At 36.3% G+C, this 27,732-nt stretch overlaps 1 protein-coding gene across 5 annotated transcripts in view; it reads left to right on the top strand.

The window, feature by feature from the left end:
• The window catches only part of Zfx (zinc finger protein X-linked), a 54,098-nt gene that overhangs the window by 7,621 nt on the left and 18,745 nt on the right, over window positions 1-27,732 (top strand). For 4 of the 5 annotated variants that reach the window (XM_077793742.1, XM_026401357.2, XM_026401358.2 and 1 more), the window contains 2 exons: window positions 12,983-13,071; window positions 16,165-16,734. In XM_077793742.1, coding sequence (XP_077649868.1) covers window positions 13,011-13,071; window positions 16,165-16,734 — 631 coding nt within the window. In that variant the 5' untranslated portion in view covers window positions 12,983-13,010. Of the gene's footprint in view, window positions 1-12,982; window positions 13,072-14,617; window positions 14,674-16,164; window positions 16,735-27,732 lie in introns of those variants that run through there. The other variant, XM_026401359.2, reaches the window with a different exon arrangement.

The following is a 27,732-nucleotide window of genomic DNA, read 5'->3' as shown; positions in this document are numbered from 1 at the left end:
CATGCACTTGGTTAGGGCTCTTAATTTTGTCATCACTTTAAATTTAGAGTATGTCCATTGTCTCGTTTTATTTCATGCCAAACAATACAACTGAAGACAGATGAAATTGCTAAGTGGGTGTCTGCCTTGAGAGAAAATCCCATAGATATAATGGAGCATTTTAAGAAATGTTTCATCCCCCAACACTCTGGTTGGTGGAGGACAGTTTTGTTAGGAACAATTGGAGAGCTTTGAGTAGAAAGCAATCCATTCTAGGATGCTGAATGTGAAGTTTTAGGAATTCCCTACAAATTTCTTTGGCTTCTACTTTTCTTTTATATATGTACAAAGTATGATAAATTCTGTTTAAATTTGAATTGTCTTGATATGTCTAAAATGAAAATCCTAGATAATAAGGGAACAATAGTATCAGAAAAATTAATGTGTTTTTTCCTTAGTTGTATAAAATATAAGGGCTTATTTTACAGTTGGTGGTATCTTTAGATTCAGTGAAATGTGGGAGTAATATCAACTTATAATTCTTTTGTATTTTCTATGTAGTTATGTCTGTGAATAATAGTTTTATTTTTTCCTTTCCCATTCCTTTTTGTCTCCCATTTCTTGTTTATTGACTAACACCTTAAATAAAATGTTAAGTAGAGCACTGATAATGAGCATCCTTGCTTAGGGATGCTTCTAATGTTTTGTCATTACATATGATATTATAGTGAACTTATTTTTTGGGGGGTAGAAATATATTTTTTTAAAAGTCAGGTTCTCTTCTGTTTAGCATTTTAAAGTTTTTATCATGAACAGTAGTTGAACTTTTCTAAAGCTTTTAATCTATTGTTATGATGAAGTATATTAATAGATTTTCTATTTTAAACTATCTTTGGATTCCCTGAATATTTGCATACTTTGGTTATTGAATATACTTTTCCTTTTTCATGTAGTCTTTGTGGGGTTCTTTTTTCTTTTTTTTTTTTTTGGTGCCCATAATGGGGATTGAACTCAGGGGTATTCTACCACTGAGGTACACCCTCAGCTTTTAATTTTTTATCATTATTTTTTAAAATTTTGAGACAGGATCTAAGTTGCCCAGGCTGGTCTTGAACTTGCGGTGCTCCTGTCTCATCCTCCCAAGTAAATAGGATTATAGGTGTGCACCACTATGCTGGCTTCTTTGTGTTGGTTTTGATAACAAGGTTATGTTGTTAATCTCATGAGTCTTTTTTTTTTTTTTTTTTTTTTTTTTGAGATGGGGGCTCACTATGTTGTCTTTGCTGGCCCCAAACACCTGGGTTTAATTGATCCTCCTGCCTTAGCCTCTCTACAGATATATGCCACTGTGCTCAGCTAATCTCATAGATGAATTGGGAGGTATTCCCTCTTTTCTGAAACAGGTCCGTTTAATACAGATAATCTGTTTATTGAACATTAGATAGAACCCATCTGTGATACTGTTTATACTTGGTTTCTTTTTTGTGAGTAGATATTTTTGGTTTTGATTTATTGATATATTTTTTTTTGCTTCCATGGGATATCTTTATGGCTTTTTGTGTTTTTTTTTTGTCATTTATACAGAGTGAACAATTTCCTAGAAAATTATGCAATTTCAAGGATATTGGTATAAACTATAGGTTTCCTTGATTAAATTTTAAAAATTTAATTTCATTAATTTGTTCATTTTTTCTGATTAGTATTGCCAGCAATTGCCTGTATTTATTATATTTTTCAAATAGTTCTTTTTATTGGTTCTTTGTATTTCTGCTCTTATGGTTAAAACTTATTTCCTTCTGCTTCATTTAAATTTATTCTGACATTTAAAAAATGTGGCTAGGTGTGGTAGCCCACTCCTGTAATCTCTGTGATTTGGGAGGTTGAGGCAGGAGGATCACACGTTTGAGGCCAGACCCAGCAGTTTAGTGAGACCCTTTCTTAAATAAAAAAATAAAAAGCACTGGGATATAGCTCAGTGGTAGAGCATTCCTGGGTTCAATCCCTAGAATTGTCTCCCCCCCAAAAAAAAGGCTTATTTCATTAATTATTTAATCTGTATTTTTGTGCTATGTACATTTAAAAATGACTGATAGGCAAAAATCAATTGTATTTTTACTAATAACAGACAATTTGAAAATCAAATTTACAAACTAGTAAAATTTATAATAAGGTCAAAGAATTTCTCTGATATGAATCCAACAAAGCATACCAGGACTTTTAATAAAAATATTACTAAGGGAAAGGAAACAAGACCTCAGTTAATGGGAACAGAGATGATGCTTGTGGACTAGAAGTGTCATTGGTGTAAAGATGTCAGTTCTTGGGGCTGGGGTTGCAGCTCAGTGGTAGAGAGCACTCGTCTAGCATGTGCGAGGCCCTGGGTTGATCTTCAGCACCACATAAAAATGAATAAAATAAAGGTATTGTGTCCAACTACAACTAAAAAATAAATATTAAAAAAATGTCAATTCTCCTTGAATTGATAGATTCTTTGCAGTTCCAATCAAAATCCCAACAGGATAGCAGGTACTGCCTTTTCTTTTCTTCTCTCTTCTCTCTCTCTCTCTCTTTTTTTTTTTTTTTCTTTTCTTGGATAGACCATTTCTCAAATTTAGGTGGAAATGCACAGGGTCAAATATGTCAAAGGCAATCCTGAAACAAATGTTGGAAGACTCATACTACTGTTTATCAAAGCTTATTAAAGCAGCAGGTACAAAGCCATATTGACAAATGGAATAGAATGAAGTCTGAAAGCATTTCTATATATGTAAGGTCAGTTAATTTATAATAAAAATGTATGTAGGTTTTGATAGAGGTTAATTAAAATGAGCCATGTGCTGTGGTGCATACTTGTAATCCAGCAGCTTAGGAGGCTGAGGCAGAAGGATCAAGAGTTCAAAGCCAGCCTTAGCAATTTAGCAAGGCCCAACGCAACTCAGTGAGACCCTTTCTCTAAATAAAATACAAAATAAGGCTGGGGATGTGGCTCAGTGGTTGAGTGCCCCTAGGGTCAATCTCCAGGACCAAAAAAAAAAAAAAAAGACAGAAAATAAATACCATTGATCTAACATATTCAAAAGCAAGCTTGGTTTCTCAGCAGAGGGATTTTTCATTCTTAAATATTATATAAGAAAACTTCTATCTTCAAGCATATTATTATTTTTTTTGGTCCCAGGGATTGAATTCAGGGGCACTTTCTCACTGAGTTGCTTGCTTAGCCCTTTGCTTCTGCTGAGGCTGGCTTTGAACTCGAGATCCTCCAGCCTCTCTAGCTGCTGGTATTACAGGTGTGTGCCACCGTGCCCAGCCAAGTATATTAATTTTGTATTAGCATGTTTTGTGAATTCATATTGGTATTTTTCAGTTAACTGTTTTGAATTTCCTAGATATATGTAAATAAGTGTAATTTCTTTCTTTTTTTTTTTTTAAAGAGAGAGAGAGAGAGAGAGAGAGAGAGAATTTTTAATATTTATTTTTAGTTTTCGGTGGACACAACATCTCTGTTTGTATGTGGTGCTGGGGATTGAACCCGGGTAGCTCACATGCCAGGCGATCGCGCTACCGCTTGAGCCACATCCCCAGCCCTGTAATTTCTTTCTAATGATAATTATGTCTTGCATTTTATTTCCTTACCTTAATTGCTTTGGTTATCAGTTCTCATACAATCCCTTTGCTCCAGCACTGGGGATTGGATCCAGGGGCACTCTACCACTGAGCCACACCTTTAGTCCTTTTAATTTTTGTTCTATTTTGTTTTGTTTTACAGTGCTGGGGATGGAACCCAGTGCCTCACACTTGCCCCGCAAGCACACAGTCACTGAGCCACACCTCTTTTATTTTTTATTTTGAGACAGGGTCTTACCGAGTTGCCCAGGCCTCGAACTAGGGATCTGCCTGTCTTAGCTGGGATTACAGGCATGTCCTACCATGCCCGGAAAGTTCTCATACAATCTTAAATAATAATGGCATTCTTCTTAATTTTGGCTTTGGAGGGACTACTTCTAGTGTTTTACCATAGTGTTTAATGTCTTTTTATTATAAAGTGTAATGACAGAATTCCCATATCCCAGAACACATGTTCTAACATGACCTGGTTTAAGATTGCATATACTTATGCATTTTAAAAACAGATTTATTGAGATAAAGCTGTGTTATTAAATTTGCCCTTTAAAATGTACAATTTAGTGGTTTTTATTAGATTAATAGTTGTGCAACCATCACCACTAATTTTAGAACATTTTCATTATCCCCAAAAGAAACACTATCCATTAGCAATCTCTCCCCCCTTTGCCTGTCCCTCAGCCTCTAGAAACCACTAATCTACTTTGTGTCTGGGTAGATTTGCTTATTCTTTTTTATTGCCATAGTGGGGCTCCAACCCCAGGGGTACTGTACCAGTGAGCTGTATCCTCAGTCCTTTTTACTTATTTTGAGGCAGGGTCTAAATGACCTAGGCTGGCCTTGAATTTGCGATCCTCCTGTCTCAACCTCCTAAGTCACTGAGATTTGCTTATTCTTGACATTTCATATAAGTGAAATCTTATAATGTGTGTGTGGTCTTTTGGGTCTGGCTTCTTTCACGTAGCATGTTTTTAAGAGTCATCCATGTTGTGCATGTATTAGTGCCTTGTTCCTATTTGTATTTTTTTTTTGTTTTAGTTTTCTTTAATATATTTTAAAATTTGTTCTAATTAGTTATACACACAGTAGAATGCATTTTGACACATCATATATAAATGGAGTATACTTTATCATTTTTCTGGTTGTACGAGATGTAGAATAACACCATAGGGTAATAATGTCCAATCCTGTTTGTATGTTTTTAAACTGTTAACAAAAGTATTCCAATTTGAACAGTTTATTTTAAATAGAAAATAAGTGTTGAATTTCAGGATTTTGACATCTAAACTCTAGAATCCTATGTCAAATATTTATAAATATGATCCATCATGTAAAAAATAACAGTAATACCTGACATAGGATTCATAATTAACCAGTTTTGTAGTCTGCTTAAATCATCTTTATGAAGTTTTGTTTTAAATAGTGAATTACTTTTGTAAAAGGAATTGAGAAAGCTTTCTTTCTTTGTGGTCCGGCCTAGTTCAGTAGCTTTTGGAAAAGCCTGAAGTTTTTTTTTTGTGCTAGTGCCGGGGATTGTACATGCGTACATGCTAGGTAAGTGCTGTACCACCAGCCCATGCCTGGAGCTTTTTGAAAGGGTAACATTAGAAACCCCCCACCCCTCACTTTTTAAAAATTTCATGGTGATTGGGTTTTCCATCTCTTACTGAGTTAATGCTGGTAATTTGTACTTTCTGTCAATGTGCTAGCATAGAATTACAGACAATTTTCTTATAAGTTTTTTTTTTTTTTCATTTTTCAGTATTATCTCCTCTTCTGGGGGCAGGGAGGCCAGGTTTTTTTTTTTTTGTTGTTGTTGTTGTTTTTTTGTTTATTTATCCTAGTAAAAATTAGCTGGCTCCCTGGCTTTGCTCCAGTGAATGATTATGAAATTTTAAAAATGTTTGTTGATAGTCAACCTGGAGCAAGCCCATTAATGGTCCTATGAGAAGCAAGTGTATTGGAAACCAACCCCTGTATTGCCCAGCTTTTCCTTTTTTGTTTCTAATGATTAAAGGATTTATTAAGTAGTACATGCAAAACATTGCTAATTGCATTAGCCAAAGATCTATGTGAAAACACTCCACAATTCTGCAACTGCCAATTTGAAAAAATTGTTTTAGTTGTTGAAAGGCCCAGTATTAACATTCTTGCCGCTATTGCCAATGTACAGAGACCATTGTTAGTGTTAGCACTGCATTTACAGAATCTTGTAGACCCAAAGTATTTAGGAAAATTAATAATAGGAGTCATGTGTTCATGTAGGTGAGGTAGAGTAGGGTCAGTACAGTATTAGTTAAGTTATAGTGTCTGATCTGGCAAGACAATGACATTATGAAGGCTCATAGTTCATAAATATTTAACATGTTTTTTAAAAACCATAAAGCTACAAGGGATGATTTTTACACCAAGTAACCAGAAAACTAAGGCAAGCACTTATTAACTTGAATAAAATAACATGAAAATATACTAAACAAAGCAAAAAATAAAACACCCCGGATTCTAATGCATTATCAGAAAGATAGCTCAATACAAGGGGACATATTACTCATTGAAAAGGGGTTTGATAAGAAAAGCACTGACTAAGCTAACAATTATGGGAATGACCAGTTAAGAGATGAATTAAATGCCCAATTTTGGAAAACATGGCAGGTGCAAGAAAAACAAAAAGCATAAGAAAATGCTTTCTGATAATACTCACCTTTCTTTATTATGTACTGCATTTGACAGAAGTAAATCTAAAAAAATTTATGTGACAGTTTTATTTCATTTATTCTATGTACAATGTAGTCTAATCTCAACTTTATAGTATGTCAAAATACTGTCTTCATCCTTTGATCACATCAACTGTTTCACATACTCCGTTTTAGCATACCTGCAACCGAAGGCAGAATACTTCATTAGAGAAAACGTGGATAGGATTTCTGTTCAGTCTCAGCAAAAGCTATTTTTTAAAAATTTCACTATGAAATCAGAGTGATCCAAAGAGCTGAGTTATACTCATTACATTATGATATACAGTAGAATGTAGTGTAATGAACATGGATTGATCAATTATTACATGCATTTAAAAGGCATTATTTTATTAATGAGGCTTTATTGCTTTATGTATCTGAAAAAAAGTATATGTATCAAACTAGTCTTAAAGACAAAGGTATTTAAAACAGCATAGTGTTCTTAGCTCATTAGTACAACTAAGTTCAGAGGGTATTTTGGCAACTCAATCTGAGCAGGAATACTGGCTTTAGAAAAATAAGGCTTTTAGGTTTGTCATTTTAGGGCCAGATTTTAATAGATTGTGAAAGTTTGGACTCTTAGACTTTAAACAAACAAAACCTTGAAATTACCAATTGGCCCAAAATGGTTTTATGGAAAAACTAATCCGTAACAAAACCTTGGCATTGAAGTGAAGCATACAGAAGTTCCAAGTGGGACAGGGCAAGGAAGGACAGGGCTCTGATATTTATAACAGCGGACATTTTTTTTTTTCCTTTTGACACAGGGGGTAGGTAAGATTTAGAATTAAATATTCTGTTCTTAGGGAATGAGATTTGAGTTATAGCTATTAGATTAATATTATTAATTGTATACATCTTTCCAGATATTTGATCTGTCAAGTGTTGAAAGAGTTGTACCCTACTACTGTTGATTCTCAGATTCAAAAATCTATATTTCCATGCAGCATATAAAAAACTCAATGACTTAAAATTCCACAGACAAGAAAACACACATATTTACTTTTCTTTCTCCCAAAATCAATTTGAGGAGAAATATAAATTCAGAGAAACAATAAAACCATAGGCTTGTATTCATTATCAGAATACGGTGAATTTCTGGTTGAAGCAGTTAGACTGGGCTGAGGAAGTTCATGCCAGCTCTCAGCATGTAACTCTAATCTAGACCCTCACCTACAAATGAGTGGACAACCAAAAGGACCTTTTTTTTTTTTAAATTTTAGTTGTAGATAGACACAATATTTTATTTTTTTATTTGATGCTGAGGATTGAACCCAGTGCTTCATATGTGCTAGGTGAGCGTTCTACCACTGAGCCACAACCCTAGCCCAGGACCCTACCAGTTTGAAAGAGAGTTACCAAATTCAACCAACTAAATAATGAAACACCAGAGTAGACAGTTAAATATAGGGTTCAGTCTAAACATTAAAATCTCGGAAATATTTGGGAAAATATGTCCAGGGGAGGGGTATAAAGATTGCTGTAAAGAAGAAACTGTGCATTTTGAAGTTAAAACAAGGTCTTTTAAATAAAAATTTAGTAGATGGGGTGAAGATCAAATTAGCTTAGAATAATTAATACAAAGGCAAAGATAGAGGAAAAAGTTAAAGTGATAGGCCAGAATTATGGGTCCTTATATCCTATAATAAGAATGAATAGAGCTAGGTGCAGTGGCACATGCCTGTAATTCTACCAACTCAGGAAGCTGAGGCAGGAGGATCTCAAGTTCAAGGGCAGCCTCAGCAAATCAGGGAGGCCCTAAGGAACTAAGGGAGACTTGTCTCAAATAATAAAAAGGGTTGGGGATATAGCTCAGTGATAAAGTGCCCTTGGGTTCAATCCCTAATACCAAAAATAAAAAAAGGTGAATAAAGCCAGGGACTGTAGCACATACTTGTAATCCCAACTGTTTGGGAGGCTGAGACAAAAAGATTGTAACTTATTAATTAATTAGGATTTATTCATCTGTTTATTTTGGGGTGGCACTTTGGATGGAACCCAGGGCCTCATCCATGCCAGGCAAGGCTCTACTGCTGAGCTGCATCTCCAGCCCTTAATTAGGCTTTAAATTTCATCAGTTCCAATTTCCTCCAGAAAAATTCTGTAGACAGATTTGCTTTTGTTTGCTATTCCTGCAGCTTGAGCAATTCCATGTACCACTTATAATAAAATTGGGTTCTTTGAGCGTGACTTATGGAGATAAATTAGAAATGAGTCATAGAATTAAAAGACAATGAGTTTTCAGGAAGCCACAAGTGGAAAAGTGATTTTTGTATGCACATTTACCAAAAAAAAAAAAGCAAAGTAAGTGTGTGTGTGTGTGTGTGTGTGTGTATACACACACACACATATATACACACACATATATAATATATATACATATATATAATATATACATATATATAATAATTTTATTAATTTGCCCAAGAGGGAGAGCACAAAAGTGTTTAGGTATAAAGAAATATAAAACCGATAAATTGTATTGACAGTTCCTAATTTAAGGTAGATAATATGCCTCTGTTATATCTGTTAACTTTTTAAAAACTTTATTATTTATTTATTTATTATTTGTGGTGCTGAGGATTGAACCCAGGGCCTTGCACGTGTGAGGTGAGCGCTCTACCACTGAACCATAACCCCAGCCCCTATACCTGTTAACATGCTAGGGTATTTTTATTGCTTTAATTTAAAGAATTGGTGGAAGGAAGTTTTTGAGAGTTTTCTGGGTTTCTCTCCCAATCTGTTATTTCCCTTAAAATTTCACTTTCCCCTTTGAATGTTTTCAAAATTATTTTCAGGATTGTGACTCTTAGGAGCAGGAAGGGAATACTTTACTGAATTTGAAGTGATAGCGGAGTCCCAAAAATATTTTGAGGGCATTTGATAAATGTTAATACTTGTTCACCTGTATCCTTTGGTTTTTGGTTCTTTGAACCTTTCTTATTTTTGTCTCATCAGCAATCCACTCTCTTCTACCCTTTTTCACAATCCTGAGAACCCTTCTGAGTAGTTACCATTCTAAGAACATGGTTTCATTTTGTCAGAGGGAATTATCAGTTCTAACTGCTGAGGGGTTACAAAGTTGAGGTATCAGCATTTCTGCTTGTAAGTACAAAATGTATTTTTTCCCTGTTTTGAGTTTTTTTTCCTTAATTTTTTTTCATTTGTAGATGGACACAAATAGCTTTATTTTATTTATTTTTATGCGGTGCTGAGGATCGAACCCAGGGCCTCTCACATGCTAGGCAAGCGCTCTACCGTTGAGCTACAACCCCAGCCCCTGTTTGTGTTTTTATAATGACAAAACAGAAGGGAAAATAATTTGAATGGTTTATTGCTTATCTAAGTCAAGATGAAGTGAGTGGGCCCCTACCATGTAGGCCAGAATAAATATCTGTTAGGAAGTGCATATGATGTTAAAAGTTTGGGAATAACAGCAAATAAATCCATCATGGTATGTTAGGTTAATATTGTCAAGCCCCCTGAATATTGGGAGTATTCTGAACAGGGCAGCGCCATGATCAAAGCAGTGTGTCAGGAGGATTAATTTGCAGATTGCAGGAAGCCTCAGTCCTTGGCACCAACCCTTATAGGGTTCCTGGTCATTTGTTGTGGGAGTGGCAGAAAGAAGCAAGGCCACTTGAGAGGCTATTTTCATGCCTCAGGGATCCGGAAATACGAAACTGAGGGGGAGTGGTGAAGGGGATAATAACAGGGACAGATTCCTGAGAAGTCCTGGAGAAGTAATTGACAAGACTGGCAACCTGACTGAATGTAAGTGGGAAGAAAGTAAAAGGCCATAGTGGTTTTGTGAGGAGAAAGATAGGTTTTATCCAGATGAATATACTCAGTCTGGTGATGTTAGGTCCTACCTACCTTGAGTATGTGGATTTTGTGACTCATCTTTGTGCAAATGGTAGTTGAACCACGAGAATAGAAAGCAGAAGAGGGCTGAGTGCACTCGTCTGGGCAAGGCCTTCGGTAAGGGGTGAGGGGTGGCTTGGTGGCTAGCAGAAACAGAGGAAGGACTGAACTTCAAAATCAAGGGAATTGATTATCTGTCACACTCTAATAGAAAACCAAGGAGGAGGAAAGCCAAGAGACAGAATTGTTTTGCAGATGGAGAATTTTTAGAGCTGGTGATGGGATTGGGTTATATAGGGAAATTTGAGGTTATAGGGCTTAAGTACCTTAACGAATCCCCTTTATTGCCTTCTTTTAAAAAAAATTTTAGTTATAGTTGGACACAACACCTTTATTTTAATTATTTTTATGTGGTGCTGAGGATCGAACCCAGCGCCTTACATGAGCTAGGCAAGAGCTCTATTGCTGAGCCACAATCCCAGCCCCTTTATTGCCTTCTTAATTGGCTTAATTTCTTGTAATATTTCATTAGGCTTAGAAGATTAACTTGCACTTATCATTTTATAATTACATTTTTAAAGGGGAAAAGAATTTTATGGCCAGAGGTGATTTTGGCAAGGAGAGGACAGGGAAGACTTATTCAGAGCTTGTACATTTTGTTTTTCATGGTTGAACAATTTTTTTGTTTTGTTTATTAATCTAGCCATTATTTGCTTTAATTTGAAGCAGTTTGAATAACATGAAACAAGCTATTTCTTCAAGACGAATAGAATGTCTCATAGCTGACGTGTTGAAAATCCATTTGTTTATTATACAAATGTTGAGCTTCTCATGAATATTTCAAGGACTACATGTGTGTAATTTAGTATCTAAAAATAAGACATAAAAAACCATAATATATGGCAAACAAATACAGTAAGAGAAGAAGGATAAAATGCTATGGTAATTCAAATGGAGAAATTATTTCCAAAGCAGAGATGATAAGGGTAAAGTATTCCAGGCAGAAGGGACCCTGAGCTAGATGCAGAGTTGGGGGTCTTTCAGGAACTTGAATGTTTTTGTTTTTGCTGAAGTGTATGTGGGCCCATGCATGGTTGTATGGGAGGTGCTTAAAGGAAAGTTAGAGGAGCCAGGAAAGGTAGGTTGGAGCCAGAGTTTAGGAAATGGCAGGAGCTTGTACTTTATTTGGAAGCAGCAGAGATCCATTAGCATTTTTGAATAAAGGAATGATGTCACATAGCTGATGCTTTAGATATTGAGTTGTATTTCTGTTATTTAAAATTTTAATAAGAAACGTCAGCAGCAAAATAGAAAGATGCTCTGTTTAGGTTAGATTAGAAAAAAATAAAATAAAATAAAACCAGGTTAAGTGTAAGCCTATAATCCCAGCCACTTGGGAGTTTGAAGCACAGGAGGGTTACAGATTTCAAGGCTAGCCTTGGCAATTTAGCGAGACCAAGGACTGGGGATTGTAGCTTAATGATAAAGCACCCCTGGGTTCAATCCCCGGTAGGGTATGTGGGGGAGGTGGTGAGAAAATAGAGATAGGGAGGTTTTAGGTAGTACTTAAAAGTGAGCAAGCACAATCTCTGATGTCTGTACTTTTGAAACAGTAATTACATTATATTAAGAAGTACATTATTTTATTGGCTAAGGTTCTTTTAAAAAGTTTTTGGCTTAAGTAGAAAAGGGATAATTAAGGTCATTGGGATGTCTTGCAAAAACCTAAGGCAGAAATATTGGTGGGCCCCAGAAATTTCTAGAACCAGGAGCCACAAAGCTGTTAATAATTCTCTCTTCCCTGTTTTATCCATTCAATTTCTCAGGGTATTCACACATTTTTTTTCACTTTTTGTTTGTAAACTTTATCTCACTAATCTAAGCCAAAGTTGGAAAATGACCTTCCTCATCTCCAGTGTTCCAGTCACCAGAACAGGGGGAGAGTGGGAGGGTGAGCAAGAGAGAGTAAAAGAAGGACAGAGACAGAGAGGGAAAGGTATTGATTCTTGCCCATGGTTTCAGGTTCTTAGGAATAGGACTTTGATTTTATTGTGCTCAAAGATGAACTTATTTTTACCATTTTATAAGCTAGTACCAATCACCTAGGCCAGGAGAATATCAGTACACTGTGGGAATTAATCAGAGGGTTATTTAAAAGAGAGGACATGTAAGTTCAGCAGAAATCCCAAAGGGTGTTCACTACGATTATGAATTATAATTTTTTACCATTGTTCAATATATTGATTGAAAGAAGACTATATTAAACTTAGAGAAGTTATATGAAAATTGTGCAGGAATTTCCCCCAGTAAGCTTTAAAATGTGTTTAAGTTGAACTTTAACAAAACCATTTAACCTTGGGAGTGTGAGGTATATAGACTGAGGCAATAATGTTAGAATCATGGAAATATTCTATATCTTGATCTGGGCAATGTTATGAAGGTTTATGTATATGTTAAATTCATCAAGATGGGGACTGGGTTGTGGCTCAGGGTGCTCTCCTAGCATGTGCAAAGCCCTGGGTTCGATCCTCAGCACCACATAAAAATAAATAAAAAAATAAAGATTGTGTCCAACTACAACTAAAAAATAAATATATTTTTATATGTAAGCAGTACCTCAGTTTAAAATGAAGTCTAAGTGAAAGTGATCTTTTGATTTATTTGTTATATTTTTCATAGATGTTCATCTGTCACATAATTTTGAGTGTCTGAAATGAAAATATGACATTTTTAATACATGATATAAAACGTTAATGTTTGGTTTACCTTTTTCCTTGATTTAGGAGCTGTGACTGATGAGAATTAAAGGCCATGGATGAAGATGGACTTGAATTACAACCACAAGAGCCAAACTCATTTTTTGATGCAACAGGTATAACTACTTGGGTTGTTCCACTTTGTATCTACCACATTTAGAGTTGGTTTTCATGTGGATGAATTGCTGGACTCTCACGTTGACTGATATTCACACTTAAGTATTTTGTTAATCCTGTCAGGATCTATGAATGTGAAAGTGAGCATATTATTATTCTCCTTCTGAAAAATTTGGCTCCTTCACAATCTACCTTAATATTCTTGTCAGTATAGGTTTAATATCCCTAATATAAAATTCAAAATACTCCAAAATCCAAAACTTTTTGAGTGCCAACGTGAAGCCACAAGTAGAAAATTCCATACCTGATCTCATGTAATGGGTTGTCAGAACACAGGCAAACTAAAAATATTGTATAAGATTACCTTCAGGCTATGAATATAGGGTGTATATGAAACAAATTAATTTCATGGTTAGGCTTTGGTTCTATTCCCCGAGATAACTCATTTTGTATGTGTGACCTTTTTCAATATCTGAAAAAAACAAAAACTTCTGGTTCTAAGCATTTTGGATAAAGTATACTCAACTTGTAACAATAGCAATATCAAAACCTTAGTGTTATCTTCAGTTATTCTCATCTTGCTCAGTTATCCCACTGAATTCTGTTGGTTGTCCCTGTGAAAATGTTCCTTGCTTACATCTCCTCTTCATTGTAGTCTGTCACATAGATAGGCTCTATCATTTCATTCTTAGTTTGTAATAACTTTTGAATTATTTTTCGTACCGTAAATCTCATTTATCTAGCCTACTGATCAGAGTACTCATCATAACAGTGGATCATGTCATTTCTTTGTTCTCTGTTACCCAGCAGATAAACTATAAATCCAAGGTCCTCTACATCCTGACCCTGTCCTACTTTCATAGTGTTCTATCTCAAAAGTTCCCCAAAAGAGCAGTCTGCTTCGGGAAGATGATCTTAGTTCTCTCCCTGAGTGTACAAGGAAGATTGTATTCATGAAGTTTTGAAATGGGGGAAAAAAGTTTCATTATTTTGGGAGTATCCAGTGTTCTAATTATGTAACATTGTAACGTGATTATAGTTGGTTTTATAATGTAACACGATTTTATATCACACTAGCCTAGCTATCCTTATAAGTAAGATGTTAATGAGTTTTCCATTAGACTTGAAATGATCAGATTGCAAGAAATTAAAGAAATAACAATTAACTTTATCAGAAAATTAAATATTAGTGACTTTCAGTTTTTGAATTTTTCTTAACTTTAGTTGGGGGAGGTTGTATGTTTTTCTTAATAACTTGGAATAGTCTTTGATATTTGGTAATTTCTGTTTGATCATGATAAATGCCAAATTTATAATTCTTAATTGGAACAAGAAGTATAATTAACGTGTGCTTGAAAGAGAGGCCAGGCTCTTTGGAGAAAAATGCACAGTATTTGTTAATCTTGCCATAAGCAAACCTGGGTTGTGGACTAAGTGGTAGATTGAATTAACACTTATGGTATTTGTTTATCTTTGAGCAAGTCACTTAATCTGCCAGGGCCTCCGTTTTCCAATGTCGTAATAATAATGAAACCTCTCATTACAGTTTTTCAGACTCCTTCCCATACATTCCCATTTGATCATCACCACAGTCCTGTGAGGTATGCATGGCAGATACTATTGTCCTCATTTTACTGATGAGGAAACTGAAACTCAGAGGTTAAATGACTTGCCCAAGGTCACAAAACTATTAAGTGTATAATCCTCCTCTCTGATTTAGATTTTGTAACCAGTGCCACTAAATGCATTTCTCTTCATGTCTGCCAAATGGAGATTTATCACTTGACAATAATATTGAAGATAAAGTTGAATATTCTTGGTTTCTAGAAGTAATTAAAATGATTATTACTTTTTAAAGACTTTCTATAATTTTTAATATTCTTTGGCTTTTACTCATTTGTGTTTGTTGACAAAGCCATATGTTTCTCTGAGGACCTGGCCAGTGACATGGAGTCATTGAGTTAGGCACCTGCTTGGACTCAGGCTGGTCTGAGTCTCAACCAGAAGTACTAATAGCTTTTTTTGGTAAGACATATAAAACTCTGTTTGCTTTTCCTCTGAACCAGCAGCCATGATATTGGTTTTATTTTTGGTAAGGATGTATAATTTCTCTTCTCATTTATGGCATTCATTTGGAGTAATATTTACTGAGCACCATATGCTGTGCAAACAACTGTGTGATCTTGGTTAAGTCATTTAATCTCATTGGGCTACAACTGATTCAATCCTCTACCTTGATTCCTTAACTGTAACATGGACAAGATTAAAGTTTCCTATATTGTGAGGAACTGCCTTGGGGGTTGGGGTCCTGGGGCAGGGAGGAGGCTCTATGGAGGAGGAGTACTCTGGTGAAGTTGGGGTAGGGCCACTCTAACTACCCTCATCCTGTACTGCCCTAGCGCAGCTCCGTTTTTGTTCTTTATCTATCCACAGGGATAGATATCCTTGACCAATTGTCTTTCCTCCTAAACTGTGACCTTCTTATCCCTATTTTGATTCATGCCCTGATCCTTTTATGTCATATTCAGAGATTAATATCTAATTTTCCATAGTCATAGATAGAGGATGTTGGTGGTCTATTAGAACATAGGATGTAAAGGAAGAAAGGGGGAAAATGGAAGAGAAGTAAAAGAAACACATGGGAGAGATGGAAAGAAGATAAAACATGAGTTGAAGAGGGTGAGATGGAGCAAGAAGGAAAATAAATTAAAAAACATATACCAAAGGAAAATGGTATATTTGCCACCTGAAGTGACATTACATAGTTTTTATAATCATCCCTAAAGTAACTATTAATATGAGTTTAATTTTGGAGTATCTAGAATTTTACTTTCCTAAATATATTTCTTCTGTGACTGCCTCAATTGCTTAGTTCTCCTAGTGTTTATCCATTGATTTAAGTGTATGAAATTTGTTGTGTTTAAAAATATCTTTCCAATATGATTAAAAAATAGATTCCCTCTTTATTTCTTAATGTTGAGAAAACTGAGGAACTAGTCTGTTGTCCTGGTAGGAGTTAAGTAACATTTACTCAGTTGTGATAGTCACACACTGACCTGAAAATTCGTCATTTTATTTATTTATTTTTTAAGGAGCTGATGCAACACACATGGATGGTGATCAAATTGTTGTGGAAGTACAAGAAACTGTTTTTGTGTCAGATGTTGTGGATTCAGACATAACTGTGCATAACTTTGTTCCTGATGACCCCGACTCAGTTGTAATTCAAGATGTTATTGAGGACGTTGTTATAGAAGATGTTCAATGCCCAGATATCATGGAAGAAGCAGATGTATCAGAAACCGTCATCATTCCTGAGCAAGTGCTGGACTCAGATGTAACTGAAGAAGTTTCTTTAGCACATTGCACAGTTCCAGATGATGTTTTAGCTTCTGACATTACTTCAGCCTCAATGTCTATGCCAGAACACGTCTTGACAAGTGAATCTATACATGTGTCTGACGTTGGGCATGTTGAACATGTGGTTCATGATAGTGTTGTAGAAGCAGAAATAGTCACTGATCCTCTGACCACCGATGTAGTTTCAGAAGAAGTATTGGTAGCAGACTGTGCCTCCGAAGCAGTTATAGATGCCAACGGGATCCCTGTGGACCAGCAAGATGATGACAAAAGCAACTGTGAGGACTACCTTATGATTTCCTGTAAGTCTTGGGGTATGGTGATTGTCAGAGGTGTTTTTGAAGGCTGCTTTTCCTAAGTTAAATCTGATATCTGGGGTGAGATTTCTCTTAACTTACACATCTATAAAATTAAAAAATAAATTTTATAGATCTACCTGCATTATTGTTTTCGTTTGGAGCCTATAAGATTACTCATGATTTCTTCAGTCTAGAAAGACACAGGCTGAATGGAACTGAACTTTGTGAAATCATGTAGGATGTCATTAGACTGTTATCAGCTTCTATTAGAGTTTGGAGTCCTCTTGAAACTTGAAGAAAGGAGTTCATCTTGGAAAAATGCATAACCAGACTGCTTATATTCTTTTATGCTGATAGGTACAAGAAACAAACCATTGGTCAGAGAAAGCCCGAAATATGCACTTATGCTCTTGGATGCACAGTATTGCTAATGTAAACTTAATGTATTTACTCTAATTATATGTAAAATACTGTTTATATAACAGCACGGGAAAGAACTCATGATTCTGAGACGTGATTTCAAGTGTGGGATTCTTATTAGGTTATTGAAGAAAAGTGAGGTGTTTTGGGAACATACATGTAAATGTTTTATTTGACATCTGGGAGGGCTGCTGTGTCTTATAATGTGTTTTGGGTTTTTTTTTTTTTTTTTTTTTTGTAGTAGAGATTGAACCCAGCAGTGCTTAACCACTGAGCCACATCCCCAGCCCTTTTTTTAGAGACAGGGTCTCGCTAAGTGCTGAGGCTGGCTTTGAACTAGCAATCCTCCTGTCTCAGCCTCCTGAACCACTGGGATTACATTGTTCCCCCACACAATGTGCAGACATAAAATTCTAGATCGCATGGACCATAGTTTTTTGTTTTTTGTTTTTTTTTGGTATGGGGGATTGAACTCGGAGGCACTCAACCACTGAGCCACATCCCCAGCCCTATTTTGTATTTTATTTAGAGACAGGGTCTCACTGAGTTGCTTAGGGCCTTGTCTTTGCTGAGGCTGGCTTTGAACTCACGATCCTCCCGTCTCAACCTCCCGTGCTGCTGGGATTATAGGCATGCGCCACTACACCTGGTGATAGAACACAGTTCCAACCAAATGTATAAATTCTGATGCCTTAAGGAACTAACTTCAAATAAGAACTATAAAATTACAAGAGTACTTGCCTACATAATTTTTGTTTTTGGTGGTTTGGTACTGGGTATTGAACCCAGCAATGCTTTACCACTGAGCTGTATCTTCAGCCCTTTTTAAATATGTTATTTTGAGACAGGTCTTGCTAAATTGCTGAGGCTGCCCTCAAAGTTTTGATTTCTTGCCCCAGTGTCCAAGAATTACAGGCATGTGCTGCTGTGCCCTGCTGAAAGAAGGCTTTCTTTGGTAGGGCATTTAGAAGATTATTTGTGTTGAAATTATAATAGTTTCAATAAACCATAGGTGAGTGGATAGAAGATGGAAGAGATGGGCTGTAATAGATTGTGAAAATAATGGAAGTAAAGTTAGATGAAGCAGTTCATATAAATTGCCATCTTGGTCAGTGAATGTACAGAAGAGGAAAGAGTACAGTTTTTTTATATATATTTATTTCTTGTTGTAGTTGGACACAATATCTTTATTTTACTTATTTACTTTTATGTGGTGCTGAGGATCGAACCCAGGGCCTCACCCATGCTAGGAGAGTGCTGTACCTCTGAGCCACAACCCCAGCCCTAAGAGTACATATTTTGCTGGATGGCTGGATGGTGAAAGAAACAAGCTACTGGGAAAAATGAGCCTGAAGAGCTGGGTGCAGTGTTGCACACCTGTAATCTCAGCGGCTCTGGAGGCAGAAATAGGAGGATCTCGAGTTCAAAGCCAGCCTCAGCAAAAGTGAGACACTAAGCAACTCAGTGAGACTCTTGTATCTAAACAAAAATACAAAATAGTGCTGAGGATATGGCTCAGTGGTTGAGTGCCTCTGAGTTCAATCACCGGTGATGTGCCCACTGCATCTCCCCCCCACCCCGACCCCCCAAAAAAGGTGATCCTGAAGATAGAGAAAGGTAGGGCTAACAAACAGAGCAGGTTGCAGAGAAGGGAAAGGGATTGTGGTCCAGGGCAGCAGTAGATGGCTTTTTGAGTCTTGGAGAGGGAGAGTGAGGCCCCCCTCCCTCCAGGTCAGGAGGTTTTAAAGGAATGTGCATCTGCCAATATAGAAGGACTGCAGAGGCTGAGTGGAAAGCTTAAGGATGGTGGTAAAGGGTTGGAAAGTTTTAGTGTGGGGATGGACCAGAGAAGGAAGCTAGGGTTTGTGAGGTAGATTGCTGAACTGCATCTAGTGGCCAGCTGGCATCAGGAGTTTTAATTAAGTTTATAAGTTAAGACACTATTTAGTATGAAAATACTACTTTTAAATACCTCTGTCAGATAAGACTAGCAACCTGGGGTTAAGGTAGAGGAAACAAAATTGGATTCATCCCAGTCAATTTAGGAAGGGAAGATGATCTGGTGAAATGCTGAAAAGGAGAAAGCACTCTTGCTTTTCCTTGACTTCATGCTTTTTGTCCTTTCTGTCTTCCCAAATGTATTTGCTGAGGAGTAAAATGCATGGCTTTGTCTTGACCTTTAACTTACCTTTTGCCTTTATTATTCTTTTAGGAAGTTCAACCCTCCAAAGAAGTCATTAAAAAAGGAAAAATGGGGCTGGGGTTGTGGCTCAGTGGTAGCGTGCCTGCCTAGCATGCGTGAAGGCACTGGGTTCGATCCTCAACACCACATAAAAATAAAATAAAGATATTGTGTCCACCTAAAACTAAAAAATAAATATTATAAAAAAGGAAAAATGGGGAGTTGATTTGGTAATGATTGACATAGTGTACCTAGTTTTTGTATTGTATTATAGAATCCAGACTTACAAAATTTTCATTGAAAATCTTACACTCATCTTTCTTTTAGGCCCTGGGTTTTTGCTAACTTAAATAGATTTTAATATTCCTGATAAAGTAAATACTGATAGGCATAAACTGCTATTGTAGTGTATTTTAATATATTTCAGTGTATATTATATTTAATATAGTTTCTTTTTAAAAATATTCCTTTTACAAGAAAATGTTTCATCTAAGCTCAGAGAATGTAAAGATACAGTAGATGCACTTACACATACTTATTCTCCTATTTTACTGTAATGAAATGGATGGATTTTTTGGTGGGGCCCGGTACTGGAGATTGAACTCAGGGGTGCTTAACCACTGAACCCACCACCCCCAGCTCTTTTTATATTTTATTTAGAGACAGAGTCTTGCTAAGTTGCTGAGGCAGGCTTTGAACTCATGATTCTCATAACTCTGCCTCCCTAGCTGCTGGGGTTACAGGCATGCATCATCACATCCAGCTGGTTGAATTGGTTTTAAACTGAATTTAGAGATAGTGACTTTTGGTAGTGTCTTTTGTCTTCTCCATTATACAGGCACTTTTGAACTCTTTCTCTTCCTTCCCCATCATCGTGCATCTTCCCTTCAAACTCATGGTCATATCAAACAATCTGATTTACCATTGGCTTTTAAATCAAACCAGTGGAATTCTTTGGAATTAATTAGCATTTATCTTATTTCTCCATCCACTGAGCTAAATCCCTAACTCTTTTTTTTTTTGAGACAGGGTCTTGCTTAGTCACTTAGGGCCTCACTTAAGTTGCTAAGGCTGGCCTCGAAACTTGGAATCCTCTTGCTTCAGCCTCCTAAGTCACGGGGATTACAGGTGTGTACCACCACACCTGATCAGATACTTCTTTTATGATTTATGATGCCCTACCCCCCTTTTGGTGGTGCTGGGGATTGAATCCAGGGCCTTGTGCATGCTAGGCAAACACTCTACCAATTGAGCTATATCCCTAGCCTTTTTTTATGATGCTTTTTAACTTAAAACCTACATTAACTTCAGAAGTTTAGGACTAATGAGCATTTTATGCTAAGTGTATGGAGGGACTATGGCCTGAGTTCATCCATGATGGGAGAATGCTAAGATGCCATTATTAGCAGTCAGCTTTAATACGTGTCATGATATGAGAGATGTATCTCTGAATTACTGATGTATTTATTCAATAGTCTGAGAGCCAAAGAACATAAACAGGTGTCTAAATACTCTATTTACTTTAAAAATTTCAGTAAGTCAATGGATCTAAGAGCCTAATCAACAGCTTTTATAATATCTTTAGTGTCCATCTTGGGGGGGCAGATTTTTTTCCTTTTGAAGGTCTCATTTAAAGTGAAGATGAAGCAGTCTTCTTTCTTTATAGTTTCAAGGTAGTACATGTAGAAATAAATACTTATTGTCCCAAGAGAGCTGCCTTTGAGGTCCAGGTGACCTCTTTAGTCTTTGCAGACTAAATGTTACTTCTGAATTGATTTTATATTTCTTGAGGACAGGAACTTCCCAGGGCATCTTAGCTGCTTATGTATTTTCCCCATCAGATCATATGATTATTAGAAGTAAAATGGGTATTTGTTCAATAAATGAATATATGAATGTCACAGTTGAAAGCCTGTCGTCATTATTTCTCATCTGAGCTTTTAGCAGTATGTTTCTTCCATACCAGTAGCCATTGGCTCCTACTTGATTCTGGTCAGGCTAGATATGGTGGTTCTGCTTCATGGCCCTTCCAAGTTTTCTGGCTGTCTGTGAGGTGGAGTATTTGAGTCATCTCCTTGTTACTCAGGTTGCTTCTTAGTTCGCTTTCAATATGAAGCAGCTGCCAGATTGTCCTTAATCTCTTTGCAAGTGGACTTCAGCCACCTGGAGTTTCACTTTATAGCTGGATAGTCAAGATGCCATTTTGTGAAACATCAGTTTGCGCAACAGGGAAAGCTGGAGAAAATCTGGTGATGATGAGTCAGGGACTGCCTTTCAATAGCTGTAGGCAACAAAATATTCTTTGGATACCTCTGATATTAACATGATCAATGAGATGTCTGTCGGTCTTTAGGTCTTATTGGCATCTCCCATGTTTTTAAAATTAATACAGCTACCTAGAAGAGCGGTATGAGTTAGGCATTCCTTTCTAATCCTAGGTTCAATTTAAGTGTTAAAATTTTTTTGATAATAGCTTTATCTAGATGTAATTTACATACCATACAATACACTCATTTAAAATGTGCAGTTTTTACTAAATTCACAAAATTATACACATCAGCGCCATCAGTTTTAGAAATTTTTTATCACTCCAAGGAGAAACACTATACCCTTTAGCTATCATTCCCACCAACCTTCTCTGTCCCCTCCATACCTAAACAACCACTAATCTACTTTTGACTTGATAGATTTTCTTATTCTGAACATTTCATATAAATGGAATGCTATGGCCAGGTGCAGGGGATGAACACCTGTAATCCCAGTGACTCAGGTGTCTGAGGCAGGAAGAGTGCAAGTTTGAGACCAGCCTGAGCAAGACCCTATCTCAAAATAAATAAATAAAAAGGGCTGGGAATGTAGCCCAGTGGTAAAGTGCCTCTGGGTTCAATCCCTGGTACAAAAAAACAACAACAAAAACAAAACAAAACAAAACAAAACAAAAAAAAACCCAAAACCAAAAAATAAGTGCTATAATCTGTGGTCTTTTGTGATTGGCTTCTTTCACAGCATGATGTTTTCAAGGTTCACCCTTATAGCATGGACTTCATTCTTTTTATTACAGAATAATATTCCATTGTGTGAGTATATTGCATTTTAGTCCATCAGTTGATAGACGTGGGTTGTTTCCACTTTTTGGACATTTTGAACATTTGGTAGTGTGTGTGTGTGTGTGTGTGTGTGTGTGTGTGTGTGTGTGTGTGGGCGGGGGTGCTGGGTATTGAACTCAAAGCTAGGCAAGTTCTACTGAGCTCCATCTCCAGCCGCCATGTACATTTCTTTTAGGTATTTTATGAGAGTGGAATTTTGGGTATTTTATGGGAGATGAATTGGTAGAATTAAGTCACTATCAGATTATTTCCCAAAGTGGCCATACTATTTTATATTCCCGCAGTATATGGGGGTTCTAGTTACTTCACATCCTGTATAGCACTTGTTGTTATTTTTGTTTTTGATTATAGCCATCCTAGTGGATATGAAGTGGTATCTCATTATGGTTTGTATATGCATTTCCCTGATGGCCAGTGATGTTGAACATCTTTTCATGTGCTTATTGGCCATTAAATATATTTATGAAAGAAACATTTATTCAGATCCTTTGCCTTTTTTTTTTTTTTTTTTTGGTACTATGGATTGAATGGGGGTGGGGAGGGGTGGGGGCACTTGACCACTGAGCCACATCCCCAGCCCTATTTTGTATTTATTCAGAGACAGGGTCTCACTGAGTTGCTTAATGCCCTGCCTTTGCTGAGGCTGGCTTTGAATTCATGATCCTCCTGTCTCAGCCTCCCCAGCTGCTGGGATTACAGGCTTACACCACTGTGCCTGGATCCTTTGCCTGTTTTTGAATTGAGTTATTGGTCTTTTTATTATTGAGTTGAAAGAGTTTTTTATATATTCCAGCTACAAGGTCCTTATAAGAGGTAAGGGAAATACTCCCATTCTGTCGATTGCCTTCACTTTTTGCATAGTGTCCTTTGATGCACAAAGTTTAAAATTTTGGTGGAGTTCAGTTTATATTTTTTGTTGGTTGTGCTTTGGCATCACATTTAAGTGACTGCTGCCTAATCCAAGATCATAAAGATTTACACCTATGTTTCCTCTGAGTTTTTATAGTTTTAGCTCTTAATTTGGCCTCATATCCATTTTGAGTTTATTTTTATATATGGTGTGAGATAAGGATCTAACTTTATTCTTTGGCATGTGAATATTCAGTTGTCCCAGCACCATTTGCTGAAAAGATCATTCTTTCTTCATTGGATATTCTTGGCACTCTTGTTGAAAATCAATTCACTGTAAATGTGAGGGTTTATTTTTGGAATTTTGATTCTGTTCCATTGATTTATATGCCTGCCCTTTTCAGAGCTGCTTGAATAGAAGGACAGATTTGCTGTTGGCCCACAATAAGAGTCTACTTTAAAAAGTCTACTCCTAAGTCCCATAGGGACATCTGTCTGTGACATACCCTGTCTGTCATGATTTTTTGTGGCCTGGTTCCCATGGAAACAGCCTATCAAGAAGGAAAAATGAGGTGGGCTATCAGAAGTCAATAAGTGTCTTTTATTCTCTCCGGTGCCAGTGGTGTTGTGATGATGTTCAGGTTAAAAGTGTGGTTAAAAGTTCAGGTTCTGGTGTCAGGCTGCCTGTGTTCAAGTCTTAGCTCCACCATTTATGGCTGTGTAATCTTGTGCAATTTACTCAACCTCCCTGTGGTTTGCTTTTTTTCTCCTGTAACCTGGAGATGATGATAATAAACCTTCAGGAGGCTTAACTGAGATAAAAAAAATGTAGTTCTTACAGTAGTACATTATAAATGTTTGCTGCTAAATACATATTATCTGTTTTTCCCATGGCTCAACTCTTTGCTGTAGAATATGCAATATTGACTCCTTCCCACCCAGACTATCAGTGGGATTAAATTGTAGTCTACTAAGGAGGAGATTTTTAGGTGATGTGGACATATCATTATTAAAAAGTATCTGTTTTCTGTAATTTTTACATTGGGTAGAATGTAAGATAAGACATACTGCCAGGAATGGGTAGCAAATTTGCAAAATTTTGCTAATTTAAATATTAAAGTCCAGCCCCAAATACATAATTCAGTTAGAAAGGTTCAGCAAGGGCTGGGGTTATGGCTCAGCGGTAGAGCTCCTGCCTAGTACAGGCGAGGCCCTGGGTTCAATCCTCAGCACCACATAAAAATAAATAAGTAAAATAAAGGTATTGTGTCCAACTACAACTAAAAAAAATAAATATTTTTCAAAAAGGTTCAGCAAAATTAATTATTTTTGGCAGCATAATTGGTTCTTTTTTTTTTAAAATTTATTTTTATGTGGTGCTAAGGATCGAACCCAGGGCCTCGCATCTGCTAGGTGCATGCTCTACCGTTGAACCACAACCCCAGCCCCATAATTGGGTCTTAAGAAAACAAAGGTGCTTAGGTAGTGTGTGCTGGTATATAGTAACAGCAAAGGAAAGAACTCATTTAGTTCTGGAGCCTGAGGTCCTCTTGCCAATGACAGAAAGAACACTTGGCCAGATGGTTTCTATCCTTCCATAAATCTGTAGGATGCTTCATTCTGATACAATTTGATAAAATATATATTTTCACTTATTTAAATAGATGAAGAAAACTTACAATGAACAATTTAAGCACAGAACCTTTTAAATTAGCATAAAAATGCTAATTTAAAAATTAGCACCATTGGGGCTGGGGTTGTGGCTCAGCAGTAGTGCGCTCACCTAGCACATTCAAGACACTAGGTTCGATCCTCAGCACCACGTAAAAATAAATAAATAAATAAATAAATAAAACAAAGGTTTTGTGTTCAACTACAACTAAAAAGATATTTTTTTAAAAATTAGCACCTTTTTGAAATGTTATAATATTTGAAACTTTACTGTATGTAGACATAAATTTAATGAAATCTTTGATGAAACTGTGGAGTAATGTAGCTGTATCCACTCCATTGTATTGTTTTTGTGTATTACATTAAAATAGTATTCAAAACACTATTTCCTAGAATATATAACAGCTTGCATAAAAACTGAATATTAATCATTAGATTGGTTCTTACTAGCTCTGGTTAAACGATTTTGGTCTGAGGATTTGTAATTTGAATTACTTTTACCAGGAAGAGCTGAGGTGCTCATTCTGCAGGATGCTTTTAGACCATCAGTCCCATCTTCTGTTGACCCTTGATTCACTTGGCAGTGATAGCAGAAAACCAAAAGCAATTGGTTTGTTAAGAAAAAGCCGCCCTCTTGTGAGGAAAAATGTTTTGGATTGTACTTGTGTTTTGTTATCAAATCAACATGAAGTTTATTTTTAATTTTTAAAAATTTAAGCCTTTTTTTGATCCCAGAAAGATGATTCTGTTGGAGATTTGTAACAAGTTGATAACCATAAAAATAGGTAATAATGAACCTTCAATGATATCCATGTGTCAGAATTTAATACATATTATTTTTCTTAGCCTTATAATGGTATTACGGTTGTTTGGCAGATTGAGCACCTGAGGTTCATTCAGTTTCAGTAACTTGTCCAGGGTTATGCATCCAGGTAGTATTAGGAGAGGATTTGAAATCAAGTGTATTTTATTCCAGAGTATCCACTCTCTTAATGTCTCTGGTTCCATATATTTGTATGTATGTGTGCTAATACTACAGAACAGTAGAGTTTGGGATAAATATTGTTTATTGGTACATGGGGGAGGCAAGTAGAATTCTACTGATTACTAAAAATTATAATGTGATCGAATTTTAGCAACTTCAGGAAGTTGAGGGGAGCTTAAACATTTAATCAGCTTATTCTAGTAGAAGGCACTCTGGTAAGCCTATGATCCTATCCCATTGTTCCCCTCCCCCCCAAAAAAAGTGTTATTTTTCTTCAAATGTGTTTGAGAAAAAAGAATCATATATAAACTATTATTTTTACTCTTGCCCATGTTTACTTTTGAGTGCTTTCATTCATTCAAAAACATTTATTGATGAAATGAACTCCACAATGAACTATGGACCTCACTAGGTGTTAGAGAAAAATAGTGAAGTCCCTGGCTTTTTAAGAGTTCATAGTCTTGGGAAGACAGAATCAGGCAGTTACGGTTGAGTGTAAAAAGGTATATAAATAGGGCTGGGGTTGTGGCTCAGTGGCAGGAGCACTTGCTTAGCATGTGTGAGGCACTAGGTTTATAAAATAAATAAAGTAAAGGTCCATTGACAAATAAAAAAGTAATTTTAAAAAAGGTATTTAAACAGATATACAGAGTATTTTGGAAGAGCTAATAGAAGAAAGGTGGAACATTTTTGGTACCCTGGAGTGAGAGAAATGCTACATTTTATAAATTTTTATAAACTACAGTTCTTTGGAAGTTCAGTTGAAGATGTGGCTAAATTTATTTCATCTCTATTCTTATCAATATCTCTCCTTCCTATATTACTTTGAAGTAAATTTCACATCATTTCTTTCATGAATATTTCAGTATTTCTCAAAGACAAGGACTTTTTGAAAAAACCATACTATTATCACAACTTTAAAAAATAAATAATTTGGGATGAACTCAATTTGAAGGATGAATAAAATGTTCAGTAGGTGGCTGAGGAAAGAGGAAAGGCAGGGAGATGTGAAAATGTTCAGAGACTTATTCTTTGGGGTACAAATAATGCCTATGGTGAGAAATAAAATTGGCAAAATGGGCAAGGCCCAAAACATAAAAGCCCTTGAATATATTAAAGAAGCCTGTTTTACCTATTCCATGTGAAGACTTATTAAACGGTTTTAAGCAGGTTACTAATAACATGTTTAGATTTATAGTTTAAGAAAGTAATGGCAATGTTGAAATGAGAAACACAAGCACAATTGGGGACTGGGGTTGTAGCTCAGTGGTAGAGCACTTGCCTTGCACCTATGAGGCACTGGGTTCAATCTCAGCACTACTTAAAAATAAAGTAAAATAAAGGTATTTTTAAAAAAAGAGTACATTTGGGGAGGTTATTTAGTCCAGTTAAGGAACAGATGATAATAGTGTGAAATAAGGTTTATCAGTAGAGTTTGGCAGAACCTAATTCTTGACATATTTAGGAAGTAGAATTTGGATTGGATTGAGGAAGAGGGAATATTTGAAGCTCACTCCCTGGTTTCTGGCTTTGTGCAGCTGAGCAGATGGCAAAACTATTACTAGAAAAGAAGCACATTTCGACATGCTAAAGATCTCCTCTGCAGGGTTGCCGAGTACACTCGTCCACTATACAACTACAGTGTAAATGGATGCCTGCACATGGAGTATGTGGGGGTCCTGGCCATCCACTTTAGGTGTTTTGGTCCAGTTGGTCTGAGATTAGCTTCTGATTATGACATTGGTCAGAGTAGTAATCTGTATTTTAGGGAATGAATTATGTAACTA

This window comes from Urocitellus parryii, chromosome X (assembly GCF_045843805.1).
Source record: "Urocitellus parryii isolate mUroPar1 chromosome X, mUroPar1.hap1, whole genome shotgun sequence".
In the NCBI taxonomy this organism is placed as follows: domain Eukaryota; kingdom Metazoa; phylum Chordata; class Mammalia; order Rodentia; family Sciuridae; genus Urocitellus; species Urocitellus parryii.
This window is presented reverse-complemented; position numbering and strand designations above follow the sequence as displayed.